This window comes from Oncorhynchus clarkii, chromosome 27 (genome assembly GCF_045791955.1).
Source record: "Oncorhynchus clarkii lewisi isolate Uvic-CL-2024 chromosome 27, UVic_Ocla_1.0, whole genome shotgun sequence".
NCBI classification, from domain to species: Eukaryota; Metazoa; Chordata; class Actinopteri; order Salmoniformes; family Salmonidae; genus Oncorhynchus; species Oncorhynchus clarkii.
The window spans coordinates 35,306,854-35,329,353 of record NC_092173.1 but is presented as its reverse complement, the minus strand read 5'-3'; the positions used below and the strand labels follow the sequence as shown (position 1 = coordinate 35,329,353).

At 47.1% G+C, this 22,500-nt stretch overlaps 1 protein-coding gene across 2 annotated transcripts in view; it reads left to right on the top strand.

The window, feature by feature from the left end:
• Positions 1–22,500, top strand: part of LOC139385668 (NADPH oxidase 4) — a 55,490-nt gene that overhangs the window by 17,248 nt on the left and 15,742 nt on the right. For both annotated transcript variants that reach the window (XM_071130921.1, XM_071130922.1), the window contains 8 exons: positions 6,999–7,096; positions 7,164–7,191; positions 12,011–12,083; positions 13,093–13,173; positions 14,398–14,557; positions 15,966–16,130; positions 18,858–18,920; positions 19,672–19,732. In XM_071130921.1, coding sequence (XP_070987022.1) covers positions 6,999–7,096; positions 7,164–7,191; positions 12,011–12,083; positions 13,093–13,173; positions 14,398–14,557; positions 15,966–16,130; positions 18,858–18,920; positions 19,672–19,732 — 729 coding nt within the window. The remainder of the gene's footprint in view (positions 1–6,998; positions 7,097–7,163; positions 7,192–12,010; positions 12,084–13,092; positions 13,174–14,397; positions 14,558–15,965; positions 16,131–18,857; positions 18,921–19,671; positions 19,733–22,500) is intronic.

Genomic DNA, 22,500 nt, shown 5'->3' with positions numbered 1-22,500 from the left:
GTGTACGTGTGTGCGCGTGCGTGTGTGTGTGTGTATGTGCGTGTGTACGTGTGTGTGTGTGAGAGAGAGATAATGAGTGAGAGAGGGACACACACAGCTGCCTCACTGACGTCATTGGGAGCTGGTTTCTCCCCGGTCTCCCTCAACCCAAGCCCCCTCCCCTCCTTTAACCCTCTCTCCCTCCCCCTCTCTCCTCTTCCACTCCCTCACCCCCAGCCTCCTCCCCCCTCCCCTCCTTTAACCCTCTCTCCCTCCCCCTCTCTCCTCTTCCGCTCCCTCACCCCCAGCCTCCTCCCCCCTCCCCTCCTTTAACCCTCTCTCCCTCCCCCTCTCTCCTCTTCCGCTCCCTCACCCCCAGCCCCCCCCCCCCCCCTCCCCTCCTTTAACCCTCTCTCCCTCCCCCTCTCTCCTCTTCCGCTCCCTCACCCCCAGCCTGCTTCCTGGCTGTGGAGATGTAAAGTTCTAATTGCAGAGTTCCAAACTCCTGACACAACCAATTACACCCAGGGAACAATGGAGAACAAAGGGAGAAAGAGGAGGCAGGGGGAAGACATGGAGAGGGTAATTGAAGGTGAATAGAAAGAGAGAGGGGGGGAGAGAGAGGGGGAGAGAGAGGGGAAGAGAGAGGGGGAGGAGGAGAGAGCGATAACTACCCCTTGCCTCTGTCAGCTGTTGGGGAAATGCATGTTTAAGCTATGATGTCAGAGAGATAAGTGTGTGTGTGTGTGTGTGTGTGTGTGTGTGTGTGTGTGTGTGTGTGTGTGTGTGTGTGTGTGTGTGTGTGTGTGTGTGTGTGTGTGTGTGTGTGTGTCGCTCAGTTACTCAGGAAGATGTATGCTGAATAGACAAAGAGATGTGTGAGTGTGTGAGTGTGTGTGTCGCTCAGTGACTCAGTAAGGATGTATTGGTGATTAGTGCTGGGAAATGCCAGGGACCTCACGATACGATATTATCATGTTAATTAGGTACCAATACAATATGTATTTAGATTCTCACGATTCTATACTGAACAAAAATATAAATGCAACAGTTTCAAATCAGTCAATTGAAGTAAGTGCATTATGCCCTAATCTATGTATTTACAGTTTAGCAGATGCTCTTATCCAGAGCGACTTAATCTTAAGTCTACCCCCTCCTTTTTCGAACATTCTGTTAAAAATCGCGCAACTTTTCAGCATCCTGCTACTCATGCCAGGAATATAGTATATGCATATGATTAGTATGTGTGGATAGAAAACACTCTGAAGTTTCTAAAACTGGTTAAATCACGGCTGTGACTATAACAGATCGTGTGTTTCATTGAAAAGCGCAAGAAAAACTGCTCTCTGAAAGCTACAAATTATTTCCATGCGTCACTTTCATGGGTTGTTAAAAGGGCACAAAATTAATTATCGACCTGCATGCAATTCCTACAGATTCCACACGATGTCGCCATTGTCGTCATTTTCAAGGGACTTTTTTCTTGGTAAATCCTACTAACTGGATTCCATTTCTTCCGGTCTCCACCAGGATGTTTTGAATGTGCACATTGGCAGCCATTGATTTGAAAACGAGGAGCTATTGAATATACATCGCCCTGTAATCATTTTGATAGATTATAAACGTTTACTAATACCTAAAGTTGGATTACAAAAGTATTTCGAAGTGTTTTGTGAAAGTTTATCGTCGACTTTTTTAATTTTAAAAAATGACGCAGCGTTTAAAAATAATGTTTTTTTCTGAATGACCCAGCTTCCATAGAAAGCTATTTTGGGTATATATGGACCGATTTAAACGAAAAAAAGACCCAATAGTGATGTTTATGGGGCATATAGGAGTGCCAAGAAAGAAGCTCGTCAAAGGTAATGAATGTTTTATATTTTATTTCTGCGTTTTGTGTAGCGCCGGCTAAGCTATATCTTTGTTTACATCGCATTCAGGCATTTTGGGGTGTTGCATGCTATCAGATAATAGCTTCTCATGCTTTCGCCGAAAAGCATTTTAAAAATCTGACTTGTTGGCTAGGTTCACAACGAGTGTAGCTTTAATTCAATACCCTGCATGTGAATTTTGATGAAGGTTTGAGTTTTAACGAGTACATTTAGCATTTAGCGTAGCACATTTGCATTTCCAAGTGTCTACTTGAGACATCTGCGTCTTAAGTAGGAGCAAGAAGTTAAAGTAGTGAATGCATACGTTTTCATTTGTACTGGTCTCACATAGTGACAAATTCTCGAATACAACGTTGGAGGCGGTTTATGGTAGAGAAATGAACATTCAATTCTCTGGCAACAGCTCTGGTGGTCATTCCTACAGTCAGCATGCCAGTTGCACTCTCCCTCAAAACTTGAGAGATCTTTAGCATTGTGTTGTGTGACATAACTGCATATTTTAGTGGGCTTTTATTTGTCCCAGAACAAGATGCACCTGTGTAATGATCACGCTGTTTAGTCAGCTTCCTTGATACACCACAATATTGATATGCAACAAAATTCGTTTTTGGAATTCGTTTTTTTGTGTGTATGGAAAATGTCGGGGATCTTTTATTTCAGCTCATGCAACATGGGACCAACACTTTACATGTTGTGTTATATGTATGTTCAGTGTAGTATGATATGGTATGTATTCATCTGTGGGTCCATCATCCATTTTGAATGTTACGGATTGCAATTCGTACATATATTACGAATTTCAATTCATATAGTATGTTACGAATTTGCAAAACGTACATATGATGTGTTACAAATTCCAATTTGTCTAACGTTATTGTGGTGGCTTTGTGGCTGACACTAACATTTGGGCCTCTGAGTGGCGCAGCAGTCTAAGGCACTGCATCTAAGTGCTAGAGGCGTCACTACAGACCCTGGTTTGATTCCAGGCTGTATCACAACTGGCCGTGATTGGGAGTCCCATAGGACGGTGCGCAATTGGCCGAGCGTCGTTTGGGTTTGGCCGGGGTAGACCATCATTGGCCGGGGTAGACCGTCATTGGCCGGGGTAGACCATCATTGGCCGGGGTAGACCGTCATTGGCCGGGGTAGACCGTCATTGGCCGGGGTAGACCATCATTGGCCGGGGTGGACCATCATTGGCCGGGGTAGGCCATCATTGGCCGGGGTAGGCCATCATTGGCCGGGGTAGACCATCATTGGCCGGGGTAGACCATCATTGGCCGGGGTAGACCATCATTGGCCGGGGTAGGCCGTCATTGGCCGGGGTAGACCATCATTGGCCGGGGTAGACCATCATTGGCCGGGGTAGACCATCATTGGCCTGGGTAGGCCGTCATTGGCCGGGGTAGACCGTCATTGGCCGGGGTAGACCGTCATTGGCCGGGGTAGACCGTCATTGGCCGGGGTGGACCATCATTGGCCGGGGTGGACCATCATTGGCCGGGGTAGGCCATCATTGGCCGGGGTAGGCCATCATTGGCCGGGGTAGACCATCATTGGCCGGGGTAGACCATCATTGGCCGGGGTAGACCATCATTGGCCGGGGTAGGCCGTCATTGGCCGGGGTAGACCATCATTGGCCGGGGTAGACCATCATTGGCCGGGGTAGACCATCATTGGCCGGGGTAGACCATCATTGGCCTGGGTAGGCCGTCATTGGCCGGGGTAGACCGTCATTGGCCGGGATAGACCGTCATTGGCCGGGGTAGACCGTCATTGGCCGGGGTGGACCATCATTGGCCGGGGTGGACCATCATTGGCCGGGGTAGGCCATCATTGGCCGGGGTAGGCCATCATTGGCCGGGGTAGACCATCATTGGCCGGGGTAGACCATCATTGGCCGGGGTAGACCATCATTGGCCGGGGTAGGCCATCATTGGCCGGGGTAGACCATCATTGGCCGGGGTAGGCCATCATTGGCCGGGGTAGGCCATCATTGGCCGGGGTAGGCCATCATTGGCCGGGGTAGACCATCATTGGCCGGGGTAGGCCATCATTGGCCGGGGTAGGCCATCATTGGCCGGGGTAGGCCATCATTGGCCGGGGTAGGCCATCATTGTAAATAGGAAACTGACTTGCCTAGTTCAATAAAAAATAGATTAAAAAACGTTAACTAGTGGTAAGGGATTAAGGTTAGGAGTTTAGGTTAGGAGTTAAGGTTAGGAGTTAAGGTTAGGAGTTAGAGTTAGGAGTTAGAGTTAGGAGTTAGAGTTAGGAGTTAGAGTTAGGAGTTAAGGTTAGGATTAAGGTTAGGGGTTTAGGTTAGGAGTTAAGGTTAGGAGTTAGGTTAGGAGATAGGTTAGGGATTAAGGTTAGGGGTTAAGGTTAGGAGTTAAGGTTAGGAGTTAGGTTAGGGGTTTAGGTTAGGAGTTAAAGTTAGGATTGAGATTAGGAGTTAGGTTAGGAGTTAAGGTTAGGAGTTAAGGTTAGGAGTTAAGGTTAGGAGTTAAGGTTAGGAGTTAAGGTTAGGAGTTAAGGTTAGGAGTTAAGGTTAGGAGTTAGGTTAGGAGTTAGGTTAGGGGTTTAGGTTAGGAGTTAAGGTTAGGATTAAGGTTAGGAGTTAGGTTAGGAGTTAAGGTTAGGAGTTAAGGTTAGGAGTTAAGGTTAGGAGTTAAGGTTAGGAGTTAAGGTTAGGAGTTAGGTTAGGAGTTAAGGTTAGGAGTTAGGTTAGGAGTTAAGGTTAGGAGTTTAGGTTAGGAGTTAGGTTAGGAGTTAGGTTAGGAGTTAAGGTTAGGAGTTAAGGTTAGGAGTTTAGGTTAGGAGTTAGGTTAGGAGTTAAGGTTAGGAGTTAAGGTTAGGAGTTAGGTTAGGAGTTAGGTTAGGAGTTAAGGTTAGGAGTTAGGTTAGGAGTTAGGTTAGGAGTTAAGGTTAGGAGTTAAGGTTAGGAGTTAGGTTAGGAGTTAAGGTTAGGAGTTAAGGTTAGGATTAAGGTTAGGGGTTTAGGTTAGGATTAAGGTTAGGAGTTAGGTTAGGAGTTAAGGTTAGGAGTTTAGGTTAGGAGTTAGGTTAGGAGTTAAGGTTAGGAGTTAAGGTTAGGAGTTAGGTTAGGAGTTAGGTTAGGGGTTTAGGTTAGGAGTTAAGGTTAGGAGTTAGGTTAGGAGTTAAGGTTAGGAGTTAGGTTAGGAGTTAAGGTTAGGAGTTAGGTTAGGAGTTAGGTTAGGGGTTTAGGTTAGGAGTTAAGGTTAGGATTAAGGTTAGGGGTTTAGGTTAGGAGTTAAGTTAGGAGTTAGGTTAGGAGTTAGGTTAGGAGTTAGGTTAGGAGTTAAGGTTAGGAGTTAAGGTTAGGAGTTAGGTTAGGAGTTAGGTTAGGGGTTTAGGTTAGGAGTTAAGGTTAGGATTAAGGTTAGGGGTTTAGGTTAGGAGTTAAGTTAGGAGTTAGGTTAGGAGTTAGGTTAGGAGTTAGGTTAGGAGTTAAGGTTAGGAGTTAAGGTTAGGAGTTAGGTTAGGAGTTAGAGTTAGGTTAGGAGTTTAGGTTAGGAGTTAGGTTAGGAGTTAGGTTAGGAGTTAGGTTAGGAGTTAGGTTAGGAGTTAGAGTTAGGAGTTAAGGTTAGGAGTTAGGTTAGGAGTTAGAGTTAGGTTAGGAGTTTAGGTTAGGAGTTAGGTTAGGAGTTAGGTTAGGAGTTTAGGTTAGGAGTTAGGTTAGGAGTTAAGGTTAGGAGTTTAGGTTAGGAGTTAGAGTTAGGAGTTGGAGTTTAGGTTAGGAGTTAGGTTAGGAGTTAAGGTTAGGAGTTTAGGTTAGGAGTTAGAGTTAGGAGTTGGAGTTAGAGTTAAGAGTTAGAGTTAGGTTAGGAGTTTAGGTTAGGAGTTTAGGTTAGGAGTTTAGGTTAGGAGTTAAGGTTAGGAGTTAGGTTAGGAGTTTAGGTTAGGAGTTAAGGTTAGGAGTTAGGTTAGGAGTTTAGGTTAGGATTAAGGTTAGGGGTTTAGGTTAGGAGTTAAGTTAGGAGTTAGGTTAGGAGTTAGGTTAGGAGTTAGGTTAGGAGTTAAGGTTAGGAGTTAAGGTTAGGAGTTAGGTTAGGAGTTAGAGTTAGGTTAGGAGTTTAGGTTAGGAGTTAGGTTAGGAGTTAGGTTAGGAGTTAGGTTAGGAGTTAGGTTAGGAGTTAGAGTTAGGAGTTAAGGTTAGGAGTTAGGTTAGGAGTTAGAGTTAGGTTAGGAGTTTAGGTTAGGAGTTAGGTTAGGAGTTAGGTTAGGAGTTTAGGTTAGGAGTTAGAGTTAGGTTAGGAGTTTAGGTTAGGAGTTAGGTTAGGAGTTAAGGTTAGGAGTTTAGGTTAGGAGTTAGAGTTAGGAGTTGGAGTTTAGGTTAGGAGTTAGGTTAGGAGTTAAGGTTAGGAGTTTAGGTTAGGAGTTAGAGTTAGGAGTTGGAGTTAGAGTTAAGAGTTAGAGTTAGGTTAGGAGTTTAGGTTAGGAGTTTAGGTTAGGAGTTTAGGTTAGGAGTTAAGGTTAGGAGTTAGGTTAGGAGTTTAGGTTAGGAGTTAAGGTTAGGAGTTAGGTTAGGAGTTTAGGTTAAGAGTTAGGTTTGGAGTTAAGGTTTGGAGTTAAGGTTAGAAGTTACGGTTAGGAGTTAAGGTTAGGAGTTAAGGTTAGGAGTTAAGGTTAGGAGTTAAGGTTAGGAGTTAAGGTTAGAGTTAGGAGTTAGAGTTAGGTTAGGAGTTAGGTTAGGAGTTAAGGTTAGGAGTTAAGGTTAGAAGTTAAGGTTAGGAGTTAGGTTAAAGGGTTAAGGTTAGGAGTTAAGGTTAGGAGTTAAGGTTAGAAGTTAAGGTTAGGAGTTAGGTTAAAGGGTTAAGGGTATATATCTGCTGCAGAGAGAGCATGACAGTTTTGACCAGTCATGGAAAGACTGAAAACATGTTGGCTCACTATTTAAAAGAGGAGAACAAACATATTTCTACAAGTCAATACTTGAAGTCAAAGTTTCTATATAATGTCGTCCAAAATAATATTGCGATATGTGACTGTATCGATTTCCCCCCCATCGCTATTGTTGAGTATGCTGAATAGAGAAAGAGATGTGTGTATTAGGGTGAGTTTTGCTCTCTTGTAACTAACTCACTGTTGTGATGTGTCCCCCAGTTGTGCACGTATCAGCACATCTTGTCAACGTGGTCAACTTCAGCGTCAGGTACTCAGAAGAGTTCCCTTCTCTCAACGTTGCTCGCTACAGCGGAGAGGTAAGATGTGCACACTCACACACACACTCACACACAACCTGTGTTAACCTGCACTTTTCTTCCCCAGGACCCCAGACTCATCGTTCTGACTACAGGTGAGTCTGCCGGAGTTCCCCTATAATAAACTGGACTGTTTCACAGGTGGGTTGTCTAGCCAAGGGGCGTGTATTGCATTTTGGTCTTGGTTTCATATGTGTTTCCATGGTAACCATAAACTGGTGAATGTGTTTGAGATTAGGGTGGCGCTATGCCAAGAAGAGAGGGGGAACTCTGTCTTTCTGACAGTACTAGACACTACACTATACACACACACACACACACACACACACACACACACACACACACACACACACACACACACACACACACACATACACACACACACACACACACACACACACACACACACACACACACACACAGTCTTGCACAGCTAACCTTGTGGGGAGACACACTTCAGTCCCATTCAAAATCCTATTTTCCCTAACCCCTAAAGCTAACCCTAACCCTAACCCTAACCTTAACCCTAACCTTAACCCAAAAACCTAACTTTAACACTAAACCTAACCCTAGCTCCTAACCCTAACCCTAACCCTAAAGCTAACCCTAAACCCAAAAACCTAACTTTAACACTAAATTTAACCCTAACTCCTAACCCTAACCCTTAATCGTATTCTAATTCTAACACTGATTCTAACCTTAACCCTAAACCCCATAGAAATAGCATTTGACCTTGAGAGGACCAACAAAATGTCTCCAATTGGTCAAATATTTGTTTGTTTCCTATTCTTGTGGGGACTTCTTAAATATGTCCACACACAAGCAAAAAGGTCACACTTTGTCTGGATTTTCCATGTGTAGATGCTCTGCTTGCTCTGCTTAGGGCTAGGTTTAGAATAAGGGTTAGGGTAAAGGTTACATTTAAAGCCAATTTATGCTAGAGCCAAAAATGTGGTCGGAGGCTCCATATGGAGGGTGTGACACAATTGCGGAACTTCCAGAGGCAGGCAGAGGTCAAATTGAGCTCCGTACTGCATCGCCGTGTGTTGCCCAAATTTTTCAACAATGCGTAAGGCTCCGTATGGCTCCGTATAGCTCTGTATTGGCATGACTGGTTGACGGTAGGTGGAGGCAGAATGTCCAGTATAAACACAATCTCACTTCCTTGACAGCTTCCTTGAAAACAGCTCTGCTCAGCCAAGCACAAGAATATACAGTTGAAGTCGGAAGTTTACATACACTTAGGTTGGAGTCATTAAAACTATTTTTTCAACCACTACACACATTTCTTGTCAACAAAATATAGTTTTGGCAAGTTGATTAGGACATCTACTTTGTGCATGACACAAGTAATTTTTCCAACAATTGTTTACAGACAGATTATTTCACTTATAATTTCACTGTATCACAATTCCAGTGGGTCAGAAGTTTACATAGACTAAGTTGACTGTGCCTTTAAACAGCTTGAAAAATTCCTGAAAATGATGCCATGGCTTTAGAAGCTTCTGATGGGCTAATTGACATAATTTTAGTCAATTGGAGGTGAACCTGTGGATGTATTTCAAGGTCTACCTTCAAACCCAGTGCCTCTTTGCTTGACATCATAGGAAAATCAAAAGAAATCAGCAAAGACCTCAGAAAAAATTTGTAGACCTCCACAAGTCTGGTTCATCCTTGGGAGCAATTTTCAAATGCCTGAAGATACCACGTTTATCTGTACAAACAATAGTATGCATGTATAAACACCATGGGACCACACAGCCGTCATACCGCTCAGGAAGGAGACGCGTTCTGTCACCTAGAGATGAACGTACTTTGGTCCAAAAAGTGTAAATCGATCCCAGAACAACAGCAAAGGACCCTGTGAAGATGCTGGAGGAAACAGTTACAAAGTATCTATATCCACAGTATAACGAGTCCTATAGCGACATAACCAGAAAGGCCACTCAGCTAGGAAGAAGCCACCGCTCCAAAACCGCCATAAAAAAGTCAGACTACGGTTTGCAACTGCACATGGGGACGAAGATCATACTTTTTGGAGAAATGTCCTCTCGTCAGATGAAACAAAAATAGAACTGTTTGGCCATAATGACCATCGTTATGTTTAGAGGAAAAAGGGGGAGGCTTGCAAGCCGAAGAACACCATCCCAACCGTGAAGCATGGGGGTGGCAGCATCATGTTGTGGGGGTGCTTTGCTGCAGCAGGGACTGGTGCACTTCACAAAATAGATGACATCATGAGGCAGGAAAATTATGTGGATATATAGAAGCAGCATCTCAAGCAGCATCTCAAGACATCAGTCAGGAAGTTAAAGCTTGGTCGCAAATGGGTCTTCCAAATGGACAATGACCCCAAGCATACTTCCAAAGTCGTGGCAAAATGGCTTAAGGACAACAAAGTCAAGGTATTGGAGTGGCCATCACAAAGCCTTGACCTCAATCCTATAGAACATTTGTGGGCAGAACTGAAGAAGTGGTTGTGAGCAAGGAGGCCTACAAACCTGACTCGGTTACACCAGCTCTGTCAGGAGGAATGGGCCACAATTCACCCAACGTATTGTGGGAAGCTTGTGGAAGGCTACCTGAAACGTTTGACACAAGTTAAACAATTTAAAGGCAATGCTACCAAATACTAATTGAGTGTATGTAAACTTCTGACCACTGGGAATGTGATGAAACAAATAAAAGCTGAAATAAATCATTCTCTCTACTATTATTCTGACATTTCACATTCTTAAAGTAAAGTGGTGATCCTAACTGACCTAAGACAGATAATTTTTACTAGGATTAAATGTCAGGAATTGTGAAAAACTGAGTTTAAATGTACTTGGCTAAGGTGTATATAAACTTCCTGACATTGTCTAGCTCACTTCCGGGTAGTCTAGTCTGAAAACATTCCCTATCCCCTTCCTGGTAGTCTAGTCCAGTCTGAAAACATTCCCTATCCCCTTCCTGGTAGTCTAGTCCAGTCTGAAAACTTTCCCTATCCCCATCCTGGTAGTCTAGTCCAGTCTGAAAACTTACCCCAACCCCTTCCTGGTAGTCTAGTCCAGTCTGAAAACTTTCCCTATCCCCTTCCTGGTAGTCTATTCCAGTCTGAAAACTTTCCCTATCCCCTTCCTGGTAGTCTAGTCCAGTCTGAAAACATTCCCTATCCCCTTCCGGGTAGTCTAGTCTGAAAACGTTCCCTATCCCCTTCCTGGTAGTCTAGTCCAGTCTGAAAACATTCCCTATCCCCTTCCTGGTAGTCTAGTCCAGTCTGAAAACATTCCCTATCCCCTTCCTGGTAGTCTAGTCCAGTCTGAAAACTTTCCCTATCCCCTTCCTGGTAGTCTAGTCTAGTCTGAAAACATTCCCTATCCCCATCCTGGTAGTCTAGTCCAGTCGGAAAACTTTCCCTATCCCCTTCCTGGTAGTCTAGTCCAGTCTGAAAACTTTCCCTATCCCCTTCCTGGTAGTCTAGTCCAGTCTAAAAACTTTCCCTATCCCCATCCTGGTAGTCTAGTCCAGTCTGAAAACTTTCCCTATCCCCTTCCTGGTAGTCTAGTCCAGTCTGAAAACTTTCCCTATCCCCATTCTGGTAGTCTAGTCCAGTCTGAAAACTTTCCCTATCCCCTTCCTGGTAGTCTAGTCCAGTCTGAAAACTTTCCCTATCCCCATCCTGGTAGTCTAGTCCAGTTTGAAAACTTTCCCTATCCCCTTCCTGGTAGTCTAGTCCAGTCTGAAAACTTTCCCTATCCCCTTCCTGGTAGTCTAGTCCAGTCTGAAAACTTTCCCTATCCCCTTCCTGGTAGTCTAGTCCAGTCTGAAAACTTTCCCTATCCCCTTCCTGGTAGTCTAGTCCAGTCTGAAAACATTCCCTATCCCCTTCCTGGTAGTCTAGTCCAGTCTGAAAACTTTCCCTATCCCCATCCTGGTAGTCTAGTCCAGTCTGAAAACTTTCCCTATCCCCTTCCTGGTAGTCTAGTCCAGTCTGAAAACTTTCCCTATCCCCTTCCTGGTAGTCTAGTCCAGTCTGAAAACTTTCCCTATCCCCTTCCTGGTAGTCTAGTCCAGTCTGAAAACTTTCCCTATCCCCATCCTGGTAGTCTAGTCCAGTCTGAAAACTTTCCCTATCCCCTTCCTGGTAGTCTAGTCCAGTCTGAAAACTTTCCCTATCCCCTTCCTGGTAGTCTAGTCCAGTCTGAAAACTTTCCCTATCCCCATCCTGGTAGTCTAGTCCAGTTTGAAAACTCTCCCTTTCCCCTTCCTGGTAGTCTAGTCTGAAAACTTACCCCAACCCCTTCCTGGTAGTCTAGTCTAGTCTGAAAACCTTCCCTGTTCCCTTCCTGGTAGTCTATTCCAGTCTGAAAACCTTCCCTGTTCCCTTCCTGGTAGTCTATTCCAGTCTGAAAACATTCCCTGTTCCCTTCCTGGTAATGTAGTCCAGTCTGAAAACTCTATCTATTCCCTTCCTGGTGGTCTGGTCCAGTCTGAAAACTTTCTCTATTCCTTTCCTGGTACTCTAGTCCAGTCTGAAAACCTTCCCTATTCCCTTGCCCAACTATCTAACACAACAAATAATGATGTCATCACAGTTTTGTCTCTGTTCTCTGATTGGTTAATAATGTTATGACTCTGTGTCTTTGTTCATTAATTGGTTATTAATTATATAAATCTGTCTCTCTGTTCTTTGATTGGTTAATAATGTTATGACTCTGTGTCTTTGTTCATTAATTGTTTATTAATTATATAAATCTGTCTCTCTGTTCTTTGATTGGTTAATTATGTTATGACTCTGTCTCTTTGTTCACTGAATGTTCATTCATGTTATGAATCTGTCTCTTTGTTATGAATCTGTCACTTTGTTCTCTGATTGGTTAATAATGTTATAACTCTAGTCTCTCTGTTCTCTGATTGGTGGATGTGGTTTAGTCCCGGGGATCACTGGTATCCTATTGGTCCTCATCCTCTTCCTGATGTTCACTGCCTCTTCCTACTGCATCAGGTAAAACTCTTAAGTTACCCTGGACAAGAGCGTCTGCTACATTTCTTAAATGTGTGTCTGTCAGTCTTAGATGGCCAGGATAAAGGGACCAACTACCAGCGTGGCCAAACCTATGTCATTACTGAGGTCACAGGGGGCGGCAAGGAGAGGTCCTGTGCTTTGATTTAGACTGGGTCCTGATTGTGGTGTCTTCTGCCTTGCCTGTTGTAATTTAATGCAGGATCAGAGGCAGCTCCACTTAGGCCTTAGGACAGCACCTCTGTGTGTGTGTGTGTGTGTGTGTGTGTGTGTGTGTGTGTGTGTGTGTGTGTGTGTGTGTGTGTGTGTGTGTGGAGGGTGTGGGTGTGAGTCCCAGTATTGTAGGGAGACACTGATGTTCAAAGGGTGATGTGGTCATGGGTGTGGGTGTTCAGAGCGTTCTTGGAGGATGACTGCGTTTCAACTGTTGTTTGGTGTAAGTTGTGTTTATTGGGGGAAGTTGTCTGTAATAACCTTGCTAATTGTGACATCCCTACTCACACACACACACACACACACACACACACACACACACACACACACACACACACACACACACACACACACACACACACACACACACACACACACACACACACACACACACACACACACACACACACACACACACACACACACACACACACACACACACACACACACACACACACACACACCACACACACACACTCTCTCACTGTCCTGCCCTCCACTGGTTTAAGAGACCCTGTAAATTAAAATGCTCTGACCTCTCTCTTGCTCTTCTCCTGGATAATTTCTCCCCTTTGTCTGCTTTTCTCCAACACTCGTATCTTCCTGTCATTCCACAGCACTCCCTAAAATAGTTTTTCTGCAGAAAATGTGAAAATATGCCGTTGTGGACCTTGTGGTAATCTGATGTATGAAAATATGTGTTGATGTCAATGAGACTTTACAGTAATCTGATGTATCATGATATCATCATGTTTGTGGAATGTCCTCTGTGTTTCAGGGTGTCCAACTATGAGATATTCTGGTACACCCACAACCTCTTCATAGTGTTCTACATCATACTGATTGTGCATGTGGTCGGGTAAGTTAACTTATCGCCTTTGGTATGGGGACTATGTGGCTGTGTATGTGTGTGTCTGATTAAAGGTGTCAGCATGCTTCAGTTCGGCTGGCGCCTAGCCAAACCCGGCTAGCTGAACCAAACAAGTGCGCTTACATACTCCTTTAAAATACCTTCGCTTGAAATACAACGAAAAAGATTCAATAGTTATGTTTGTCTAATAGAGGTCCAGAATTCCGTTGTGGAGATGGGAGAACCTTCCAGAAGGACAACCATCTCTGCAGCCAATCAGGCCTTTATGGTAGAGTGGCCAGGCGGAAGCCAATCCTCAGTAAAAGGCACATGACAGCCCACTTGGAGTTTGTCAAAAGGCACCTAAAGGACTCAGACAATGAGAAACCAGATAATTTGGTCTGATGGAACCAAGATTGAACTCTTTGACCTGAACGCCAAGCATCACGTCTGGAGGAACCCTGCCACCATCCCTACAGTGAAGCAGAGACTTGCTTTCAGCGGCAGGGACTGGGAGACTAGTCAGGATCGAGGGAAAGATGAATGGAGCAAAGTACAGAGAGTTCACTGATGAAAACCTGAACCAGAGTGCTCAGCATCTCATACTAAGGTAAAGGTTCACCTTCCAACAAGATAACGACCCTAAGCACACAACCAAGACAACGCAGGAGTGGCTTCGGGACAAGTCTCTGAATGTCCTTTAGTGACCCAGCCGGAATTGAACCCGATCCAACATCTCTGGAGAGACCTGAAAATGAGCTGTGCAGCGACGCTCCCCATCCCACCTGACAGAGCTTGAGAGGATCTACAGAGAAGAATGGGAGAAATATCCCCAAATACAGGTGTGCCAAGCTCTTCCGAACTGTTTTGGCTGGGAAACATGATTAAGGGGTTAGTCATGACAGAGTAGTACTATCGGTATGTTTTCATAGTGTTGGATACAGAGAGGTATAGAATGCATTTTAATGGCATTACTATCATACTATTGCATCAGTCCAGACCGAGCTGACGTTGAGCTGTCCCCATCAGGTCCTCTCAGCCACCAGGGTTCCATTACAGTCGTAGTAACACACTGACACATTCACTTTGTTCATCAACTCTACTGCCCCAGGTTAACACACACCCACCCACACACACACATGCACCTGTAGACTTTTAGAATCTTCAGAGCCGGAATGTTGTGTTCTTCTTTATCATCATCATCATCTTTTCTCACTCTTTTTCATCCTATAGTGGTGCTCTGAAGTACCAGACCAACTTTGAGGCCCACCCCCCTGGCTGCCTCAGAGCCAATCAGACTAACCCGGACAAGACAGAGGAGGAGTCAGGACAGGCTGAAGGAGATGGATGGAGCTGCAGGGAGGAGGCTCGGTTCCAACCCAACTCACCTGAGGTGTGTGTGTGTGTGTGTGTGTGGGGGGGGGGGGGGGGGTGTAGGGGAGGATGGGATGTGAGTTGGAGTGATGGGGTGTAGGGGAGGATGGGAGGTGAGGTGGAGTGAGGGGTGTAGGGGAGGATGGGAGGTGAGGTGGAGTGATGGGGTGTAGGGGAGGATGGGAGGTGAGTTGGAGTGATGGGGTGTAGGGGAGGATGGGAGGTAGGGGATGGGTGAGGGGAGGATAGGAGGTAGGGGATGGATGAGGGGAGGATGGGAGGTGGGGTGGAGTGAGGGGTGTAGGGGAGGATGGGAGGTGAGGTGGAGTGATGGGGTGTAGGGGAGGATGGGAGGTAGGGGATGGGTGAGGGGAGGATGGGAGGTAGGGGATGGATGAGGGGAGGATGGGAGGTGAGGTGGAGTGAGGGGTGTAGGGGAGGATGGGAGGTGAGGTGGAGTGATGGGGTGTAGGGGAGGATGGGAGGTGAGGTGGAGTGAGGGGTGTAGGGGAGGATGGGGGTGAGGTGGAGTGATGGGGTGTAGGGGAGGATGGGGGTGAGGTGGAGTGATGGGGTGTAGGCGAGGATGGGAGGTGAGGTGGAGTGATGGGGTGTAGGGGAGGATGGGAGGTGAGGTGGAGTGAGGGATGTAGGGGAGGATGGGTGGGGTGGTGGAGTGATGGGGTGTAGGGGAGGATGGGGGTGAGTTGGAGTGATGGGGTGTAGGGGAGGATGGGAGGTGAGGTGGAGTGAGGGGTGTAGGGTAGGATGGGTGGGGTGGTGGAGTTATGGGGTGTAGGGGAGGATGGGGGTGAGTTGGAGTGATGGGGTGTAGGGGAGGATGGGAGGTGAGGTGGAGTGAGGGGTGTAGGGGAGGATGGGTGGGGCGGTGTAGTGATGGGGTGTAGGGGAGGATGGGAGGTGAGGTGGAGTGAGGGGTGTAGGGTAGGATGGGTGGTGGAGTGAGGGGTGTAGGGGAGGATGGGAGGTGAGGTGGAGTGAGGGGTGTAGGGTAGGATGGGTGGGGTGGTGGAGTGAAGGGGTGTAGGGGAGGATGGGAGGTGAGGTGGAGTGATGGGGTGTAGGGGAGGATGGGGGTGAGGTAGAGTGAGGGGTGTAGGAGAGGATGGGAGGTAGGGGAGGGGTGAAGGCCTCTCTGTGTGCACATGCTTGTTAAGCGCCAGTGTTGTCTCATAAAATCAAATCTCTGGACTTGCCTCTCTCTAGCTGGGAGTAATTAGTGTATGTGTGTGTGTGTGTGTGTGTGTGTGTGTGTGTGTGTGTGTGTGTGTGTGTGTGTGTGTGTCTGTATGTGTGTGTGTGTGTGTGTGTGGTGTGTGTGTGTGTGTGTGTGTGTGTGTGTGTGTGTGTGTGTGTGTGTGTGTGTGTGTGTGTGTGTGTGTGTGTGTGTGTGTGTGTGCATGTAGACCTGGCTGTGGGTGTCTGGTCCTCTGTGTCTCTACTGTGCTGAGAGGCTATATCGTTACATACGGAGCAACTCCCCCGTCACCATAGTTGCTGTCGTCAGACATCCCTGTGACGTCATCGAGCTGCGCATGCTGAAGAAGGACTTTAAAGCCCAACCAGGGCAGGTGAGTGACAGGAAGAGTTACTATAGTAACCACACTGTGGCATGGCTCTGGACTAAGTTAGCAGTAAGGTAACACTTACTCTGCCATATTACTAACACCTCAACCAAAGTAGCAGAAAGGTAGTTGTTTCTGCCATATTACTTACCTGAGATCTGTACAAAGTCTCAAGTATGGAGATATAGTAGTGAGTCACTAACAAAAGATGTGTTGTGCAAATATAGAATGCAACTTTTAAATAAAAATCTGGTGGGGCGAGGGAATGGTCTGGAATCTGGTGGGGCGAGGGAATGGTCTGGAATCTGGTGGGGCGAGGGAATGGTTTGGAATCTGGTGAGGCAAGGGACTGGTTTGGAATCTGGTGAGGCGAGGGAATGGTCTGGAATCTGGTGAGGCGAGGGAATGGTCTGGAATCTGGTGGGGCGAGGGAATGGTCTGGAATCTGGTGGGGCGAGGGAATGGTCTGGAATCTGGTGAGGCGAGGGAATGGTCTGGAATCTGGTGGGGTGAGGGAATGGTCTGGAATCTGGTGGGGCGAGGGAATGGTCTAGAATCTGTTGGGGCGAGGGAATGGTCTGGAATCTGGTGAGGCGAGGGACTGGTTTGGAATCTGGTGAGGCGAGGGAATGGTTTGGAATCTGGTGAAGCGAGGGAATTGTTTGGAATCTGGTGAGGCGAGGGAATGGTTTGGAGTCTGGTGAGGCGAGGGAATGGTCTGGAATCTGGTGAGGCGAGGGAATGGTCTGGAATCTGGTGAGGCGAGGGAATGGTTTGGAATCTGTTGGGGCGAGGGAATGGTTTGGAATCTGGTGAGGCGAGGGAATGGTCTGGAATCTGGTGAGGCGAGGGAATGGTCTGGAATCTGGTGCGGCGAGGGAATGGTTTGGAATCTGGTGGGGCGAGGGAATGGTCTGGAATCTGGTGGGGCGAGGAAATGGTCTGGAATCTGGTGGGGCGAGGGAATGATTTGGAATCTGGTGGGGCGAGGGAATGGTTTGGAATCTGGTGAGGCGAGGGAATGGTCTGGAATCTGGTGAGGCGAGGGAATGGTCTGGAATCTGGTGAGGCGAGGGAATGGTCTGGAATCTGGTGAGGCAAGGGAATGGTCTGGAATCTGGTGGGGCGAGGGAATGGTTTGGAATCTGTTGGGGCGAGGGAATGGTCTGGAATCTGGTGGGGCGAGGGAATGGTCTGGAATCTGGTGGGGCGAGGGAATGGTCTGGAATCTGGTGGGGCGAGGGAATGGTTTGGAATCTGTTGGGGCGAGGGAATGGTTTGGAATCTGGTGGGGCGAGGGAATGGTTTGGAATCTGGTGGGGCGAGGGAATTGTCTGGAATCTGGTGGGGCGAGGGAATGGTCTGGAATCTGGTGGGGCGAGGGAATGGTCTGGAATCTGGTGGGGCGAGGGAATGGTCTGGAATCTGGTGGGGCGAGGGAATGGTCTGGAATCTGGTGGGGCGAGGGAATGGTCTGGAATCTGGTGGGGCGAGGGAATGGTTTGGAATCTGTTGGGGCGAGGGAATGGTTTGGAATCTGTTGGGGCGAGGGAATGGTTTGGAATCTGGTGGGGCGAGGGAATTGTCTGGAATCTGGTGGGGCGAGGGAATGGTCTGGAATCTGGTGGGGCGAGGGAATGGTCTGGAATCTGGTGAGGCGAGGGAATGGTCTGGAATCTGGTGGGGCGAGGGAATGGTTTGGAATCTGGTGAGGCGAGGGAATGGTTTGGAATCTGGTGAAGCGAGGGAATTGTTTGGAATCTGGTGAGGCGAGGGAATGGTTTGGAATCTGGTGAGGCGAGGGAATGGTCTGGAATCTGGTGAGGCGAGGGAATGGTCTGGAATCTGGTGGGGCGAGGGAATGGTTTGGAATCTGGTGAGGCGAGGGAATGGTTTGGAATCTGGTGAGGCGAGGGAATGGTCTGGAATCTGGTGAGGCGAGGGAATGGTTTGGAATCTGTTGGGGCGAGGGAATGGTTTGGAATCTGGTGAGGCGAGGGAATGGTCTGGAATCTGGTGAGGCGAGGGAATGGTCTAGAATCTGGTGCAGCGAGGGAATGGTTTGGAATCTGGTGGGGCGAGGGAATGGTCTGGAATCTGGTGGGGCGAGGGAATGGTCTGGAATCTGGTGGGGCGAGGGAATGGTCTGGAATCCGGTGAGGCGAGGGAATGGTCTGGAATCTGGTGAGGCAAGGGAATGGTCTGGAATCTGGTGGGGCGAGGGAATGGTTTGGAATCTGTTGGGGCGAGGGAATGGTTTGGAATCTGGTGAGGCGAGGGAATGGTTTGGAATCTGGTGGGGCGAGGGAATTGTCTGGAATCTGGTGGGGCGAGGGAATGGTCTGGAATCTGGTGGGGCGAGGGAATGGTTTGGAATCTGTTGGGGCGAGGGAATGGTTTGGAATCTGGTGGGGCGAGGGAATGGTTTGGAATCTGGTGGGGCGAGGGAATTGTCTGGAATCTGGTGGGGCGAGGGAATGGTCTGGAATCTGGTGGGGCGAGGGAATGGTCTGGAATCTGGTGAGGCGAGGGAATGGTCTGGAATCTGGTGGGGCGAGGGAATGGTTTGGAATCTGTTGGGGCGAGGGAATGGTCTGGAATCTGGTGGGGCGAGGGAATGGTCTGGAATCGTGCAGTAGTCATGAGTAGAACAGCTGTAGAGTTTAAGATTTGATTTTTTTCTCTGTCTATGTTCTCCCTCTGTCTTACCTCCCTCTCCTCGTCCTTTCTCAGTACATTGTACTAAACTGTCCCAGTGTGTCATCATTTGAAAACCATCCCTTCACTCTGACTGCGGTAAGTTGGTTCAGTCGGTTTTCTCACAAATCAAACAACAAATGTGCAGATCGAGGTCTTCTGAACAGCTAGAGGCTTCCTCACACACAGTGCAAGATATCAATTCACCATGATTTCTCTTCATACCTCAAACATGACATAATACTCACATCTAAAGGCACGTGCTACAGCCTACCTTTTTACCCCCTGGTATACGAACAGTTCTCTCTCTCTGAGGCCCCTCGGATCCAGTTCTCTCATTGATGTGGAGGCAGGGGGGTTAGGGTTAGGGTTAAGCTGGTAGATTGACTGTTGACACTTTAAATCCCTCACACATCAGCTACAGTTCTTTATCAATTTGGCAGAAGTCAAATGATTGTTCTGGAATAAGAGACTTTACTTCAGGAATCTGATCCACTCCTTTTTAACATTCACACACGCATCATATACACACACACACACACACGCACGCACGCACGCACGCACGCACACACACACACACACACACACACACACACACACACACACACACACACACACACACACATGCACACACGCACACATGCACAAACACACTCAATGTACATGCACATTGCTTTCCTGTTGGCAGACAGTGTTACTGCCCTCAGGGGTCTGTCTGCTCTTTGTCAGTGATTCTGCTGCAATCCCCCCAAAAACACCAGGCCGAGGCACGCTCAGTGTGTGTGTGTGTGTGTGTGTGTGCTCAGTAGTGTGTATGTGAATGACTCATTGTCTGTGCTCTCCCTTGCAGTGTCCCACGGAGAAGAAAGAAACTTTAGGAATACATCTCAGAGTGGTGGGAGACTGGACTGGTGAGACTGGACACACACACACACACACACACACACACACACACACACACACACACACACACAACACAACACGCAACACAACACAGTGGATCTCCTGTACATCCTCCCTAAGCTCCAGGGACAGCCTGTACCATCTCAGAAATGACAGAATTGGGGAGGGGGGGGGGGGGGGGGGGTTGTTTTAACCCCCTTCACATCTTTGCTTGGGAGAATCCATTTCCGGAGGCTTCTGTAAGCTGATGGCTAACATGGAGAGCAGTATTAGAAGCAGTATTAGTACAGGGTTCTAACAGCTAACATGGCTCTAGCAGTATTAGTACAAGGTTCTAAGAGCTAACATGGCTCTAGCAGTATTAGTACAGGGTTCTAAGAGCTAACATGGCTCTAGAAGTATTAGTACAGGGTTCTAAGAGCTAACATGGCTCTAGCAGTATTAGTACAGGGTTCTAACAGCTAACATGACTCTAGCAGTATTAGTACAGGGTTCTAAGAGCTAACATGGCTCTAGCAGTATTAGTACAGGGTTCTAAGAGCTAACATTGCTCTAGCAGTATTAGTGCAAGGTTCTAACAGCTAACATTGCTCTAGCAGTATTAGTACAGGGTTCTAAGAGCTAACATGACTCTAGCAGTATTAGTACAGGGTTCTAAGAGCTAACATGGCTCTAGCAGTATTAGTACAGGGTTCTAAGAGCTAACATGGCTCTAGCTGTATTAGTACAGGGTTCTAAGAGCTAACATGGCTCTAGCAGTATTAGTACAGGTGTCACGACTTCTGCCAAAGTTGATCCCTCTCCTTGTTCGGGCGGCGTTCGGCGGTCGACGTCACCGATCTTCTAGCCATCACTGATCCATTTTCCATTGGTTTTGTCTTGTCTTCCATCACACCTGATTCCAATTCCATCAACTACATGTTGTGTATTTAACCTTCTGTTCCCCCTCATGTCCTTGTCGGTAATTGTTTCTTGTAGTGCTTATGCACGGCACGGTATGCTGGTATTTACCGGGTTTTGTTTGACCCATTTATTGTATTGTTCTGTTGACAGTGGTTTATGGATATTAAACCACACCGTTGTAAATCTGTTTTCACTCTCCCTTAGTACAGGGTTCTAAGAGCTAACATGGCTCTAGCAGTATTAGTACAGGGTTCTAAGAGCTAACATGCCTCTAGCAGTATTAGTACAGGGTTCTAAGAGCTAACATGGCTCTAGCAGTATTAGTACAGGGTTCTAAGAGCTAACATGGCTCTAGCAGTATTAGTACAGGGTTCTAAGAGCTAACATGCCTCTAGCAGTATTAGTACAGGGTTCTAAGAGCTAACATGACTCTAGCAGTATTAGTACAGGGTTCTAAGAGCTAACATGGCTCTAGCAGTATTAGTACAGGGTTCTAAGAGCTAACATGGCTCTAGCAGTATTAGTACAGGGTTCTAAGAGCTAACATGGCTCTAGCAGTATTAGTACAGGGTTCTAAGAGCTAACATTGCTCTAGCAGTATTAGTACAGGGTTCTAAGAGCTAACATTGCTCTAGCAGTATTAGTACAGGGTTCTAAGAGCTAACATGGCTCTAGCAGTATTAGTACAGGGTTCTAAGAGCTAACATAGCTCTAGCAGTATTAGTACAGGGTTCTAAGAGCTAACATGGCTCTAGCAGTATTAGTACAGGGTTCTAAGAGCTAACATGGCTCTAGCAGTATTAGTACAGGGTTCTAAGAGCTAACATTGCTCTAGCAGTATTAGTACAGGGTTATAAGAGCTAACATGGCTCTAGCAGTATTAGTACAGGGTTCTGAGGGCTCTAACAGTGGCTCTAACATGACTCTACAGCCAGGCCTACCACAAACCCAAACAAGCTACAGTACTGCTAGTCCTACCACAAACCCAAACAAGCTACAGTACTGCTAGTCCTACCACAACCCTAAACAGGCTACAGTACAGCTAGTCCTACCACAACCCCATACAAGCTACAGTACTGCTAGTCCTACCACAACCCCAAACAAGCTACAGTACAGCCAGTCCTACCACAACCCCATACAAGCTACAGTACTGCTAGTCCTACCACAACCCCATACAACCTACAGTACAGCCAGTCATACCACAACCCCATACAAGCTACAGTACAGCTAGTCCTACCACAACCCCATACACACTACAGTACTGCTAGTCCTACCACAACCCCAAACAACCTTCAGTACAGCCAGTCCTACCACAACCCCATACAAGTTATAGTACAGCCTGTCCTACCACAACCCCATACAAGCTACAGTACAGCTAGTCCTTCCACAACCCCATACAACCTACAGTACTGCTAGTCCTACCACAACCCCATACAAGCTACAGTACTGCTAGTCCTAACACAACCCCATACAAGCTACAGTACTGCTAGTCCTACCACAACCACAAACAAGCTACAGTACTGCTAGTCCTACCACAACCCCAAACAAGCTACAGTACAGCTAGTCCTACCACAACCACAAACAAGCTACAGTACAGCCAGTCCTACCACAACCCCATACAAGCTACAGTACTGCTAGTCCTACCACAACCCCAAACAAGCTACAGTACAGCCAGTCCTACCACAACCCCATACAAGCTACAGTACTGCTAGTCCTACCACAACCCCAAACAGTCTACAGTACAGCTAGTCCTACCACAACCCCATACAAGCTACAGGTCAGCTAGTCCTACCACAACCCCATACAACCTACAGTACAGCAGGTCCTTCCACAACCCCAAACAAGCTACAGTACTGCTAGTCCTACCACAACC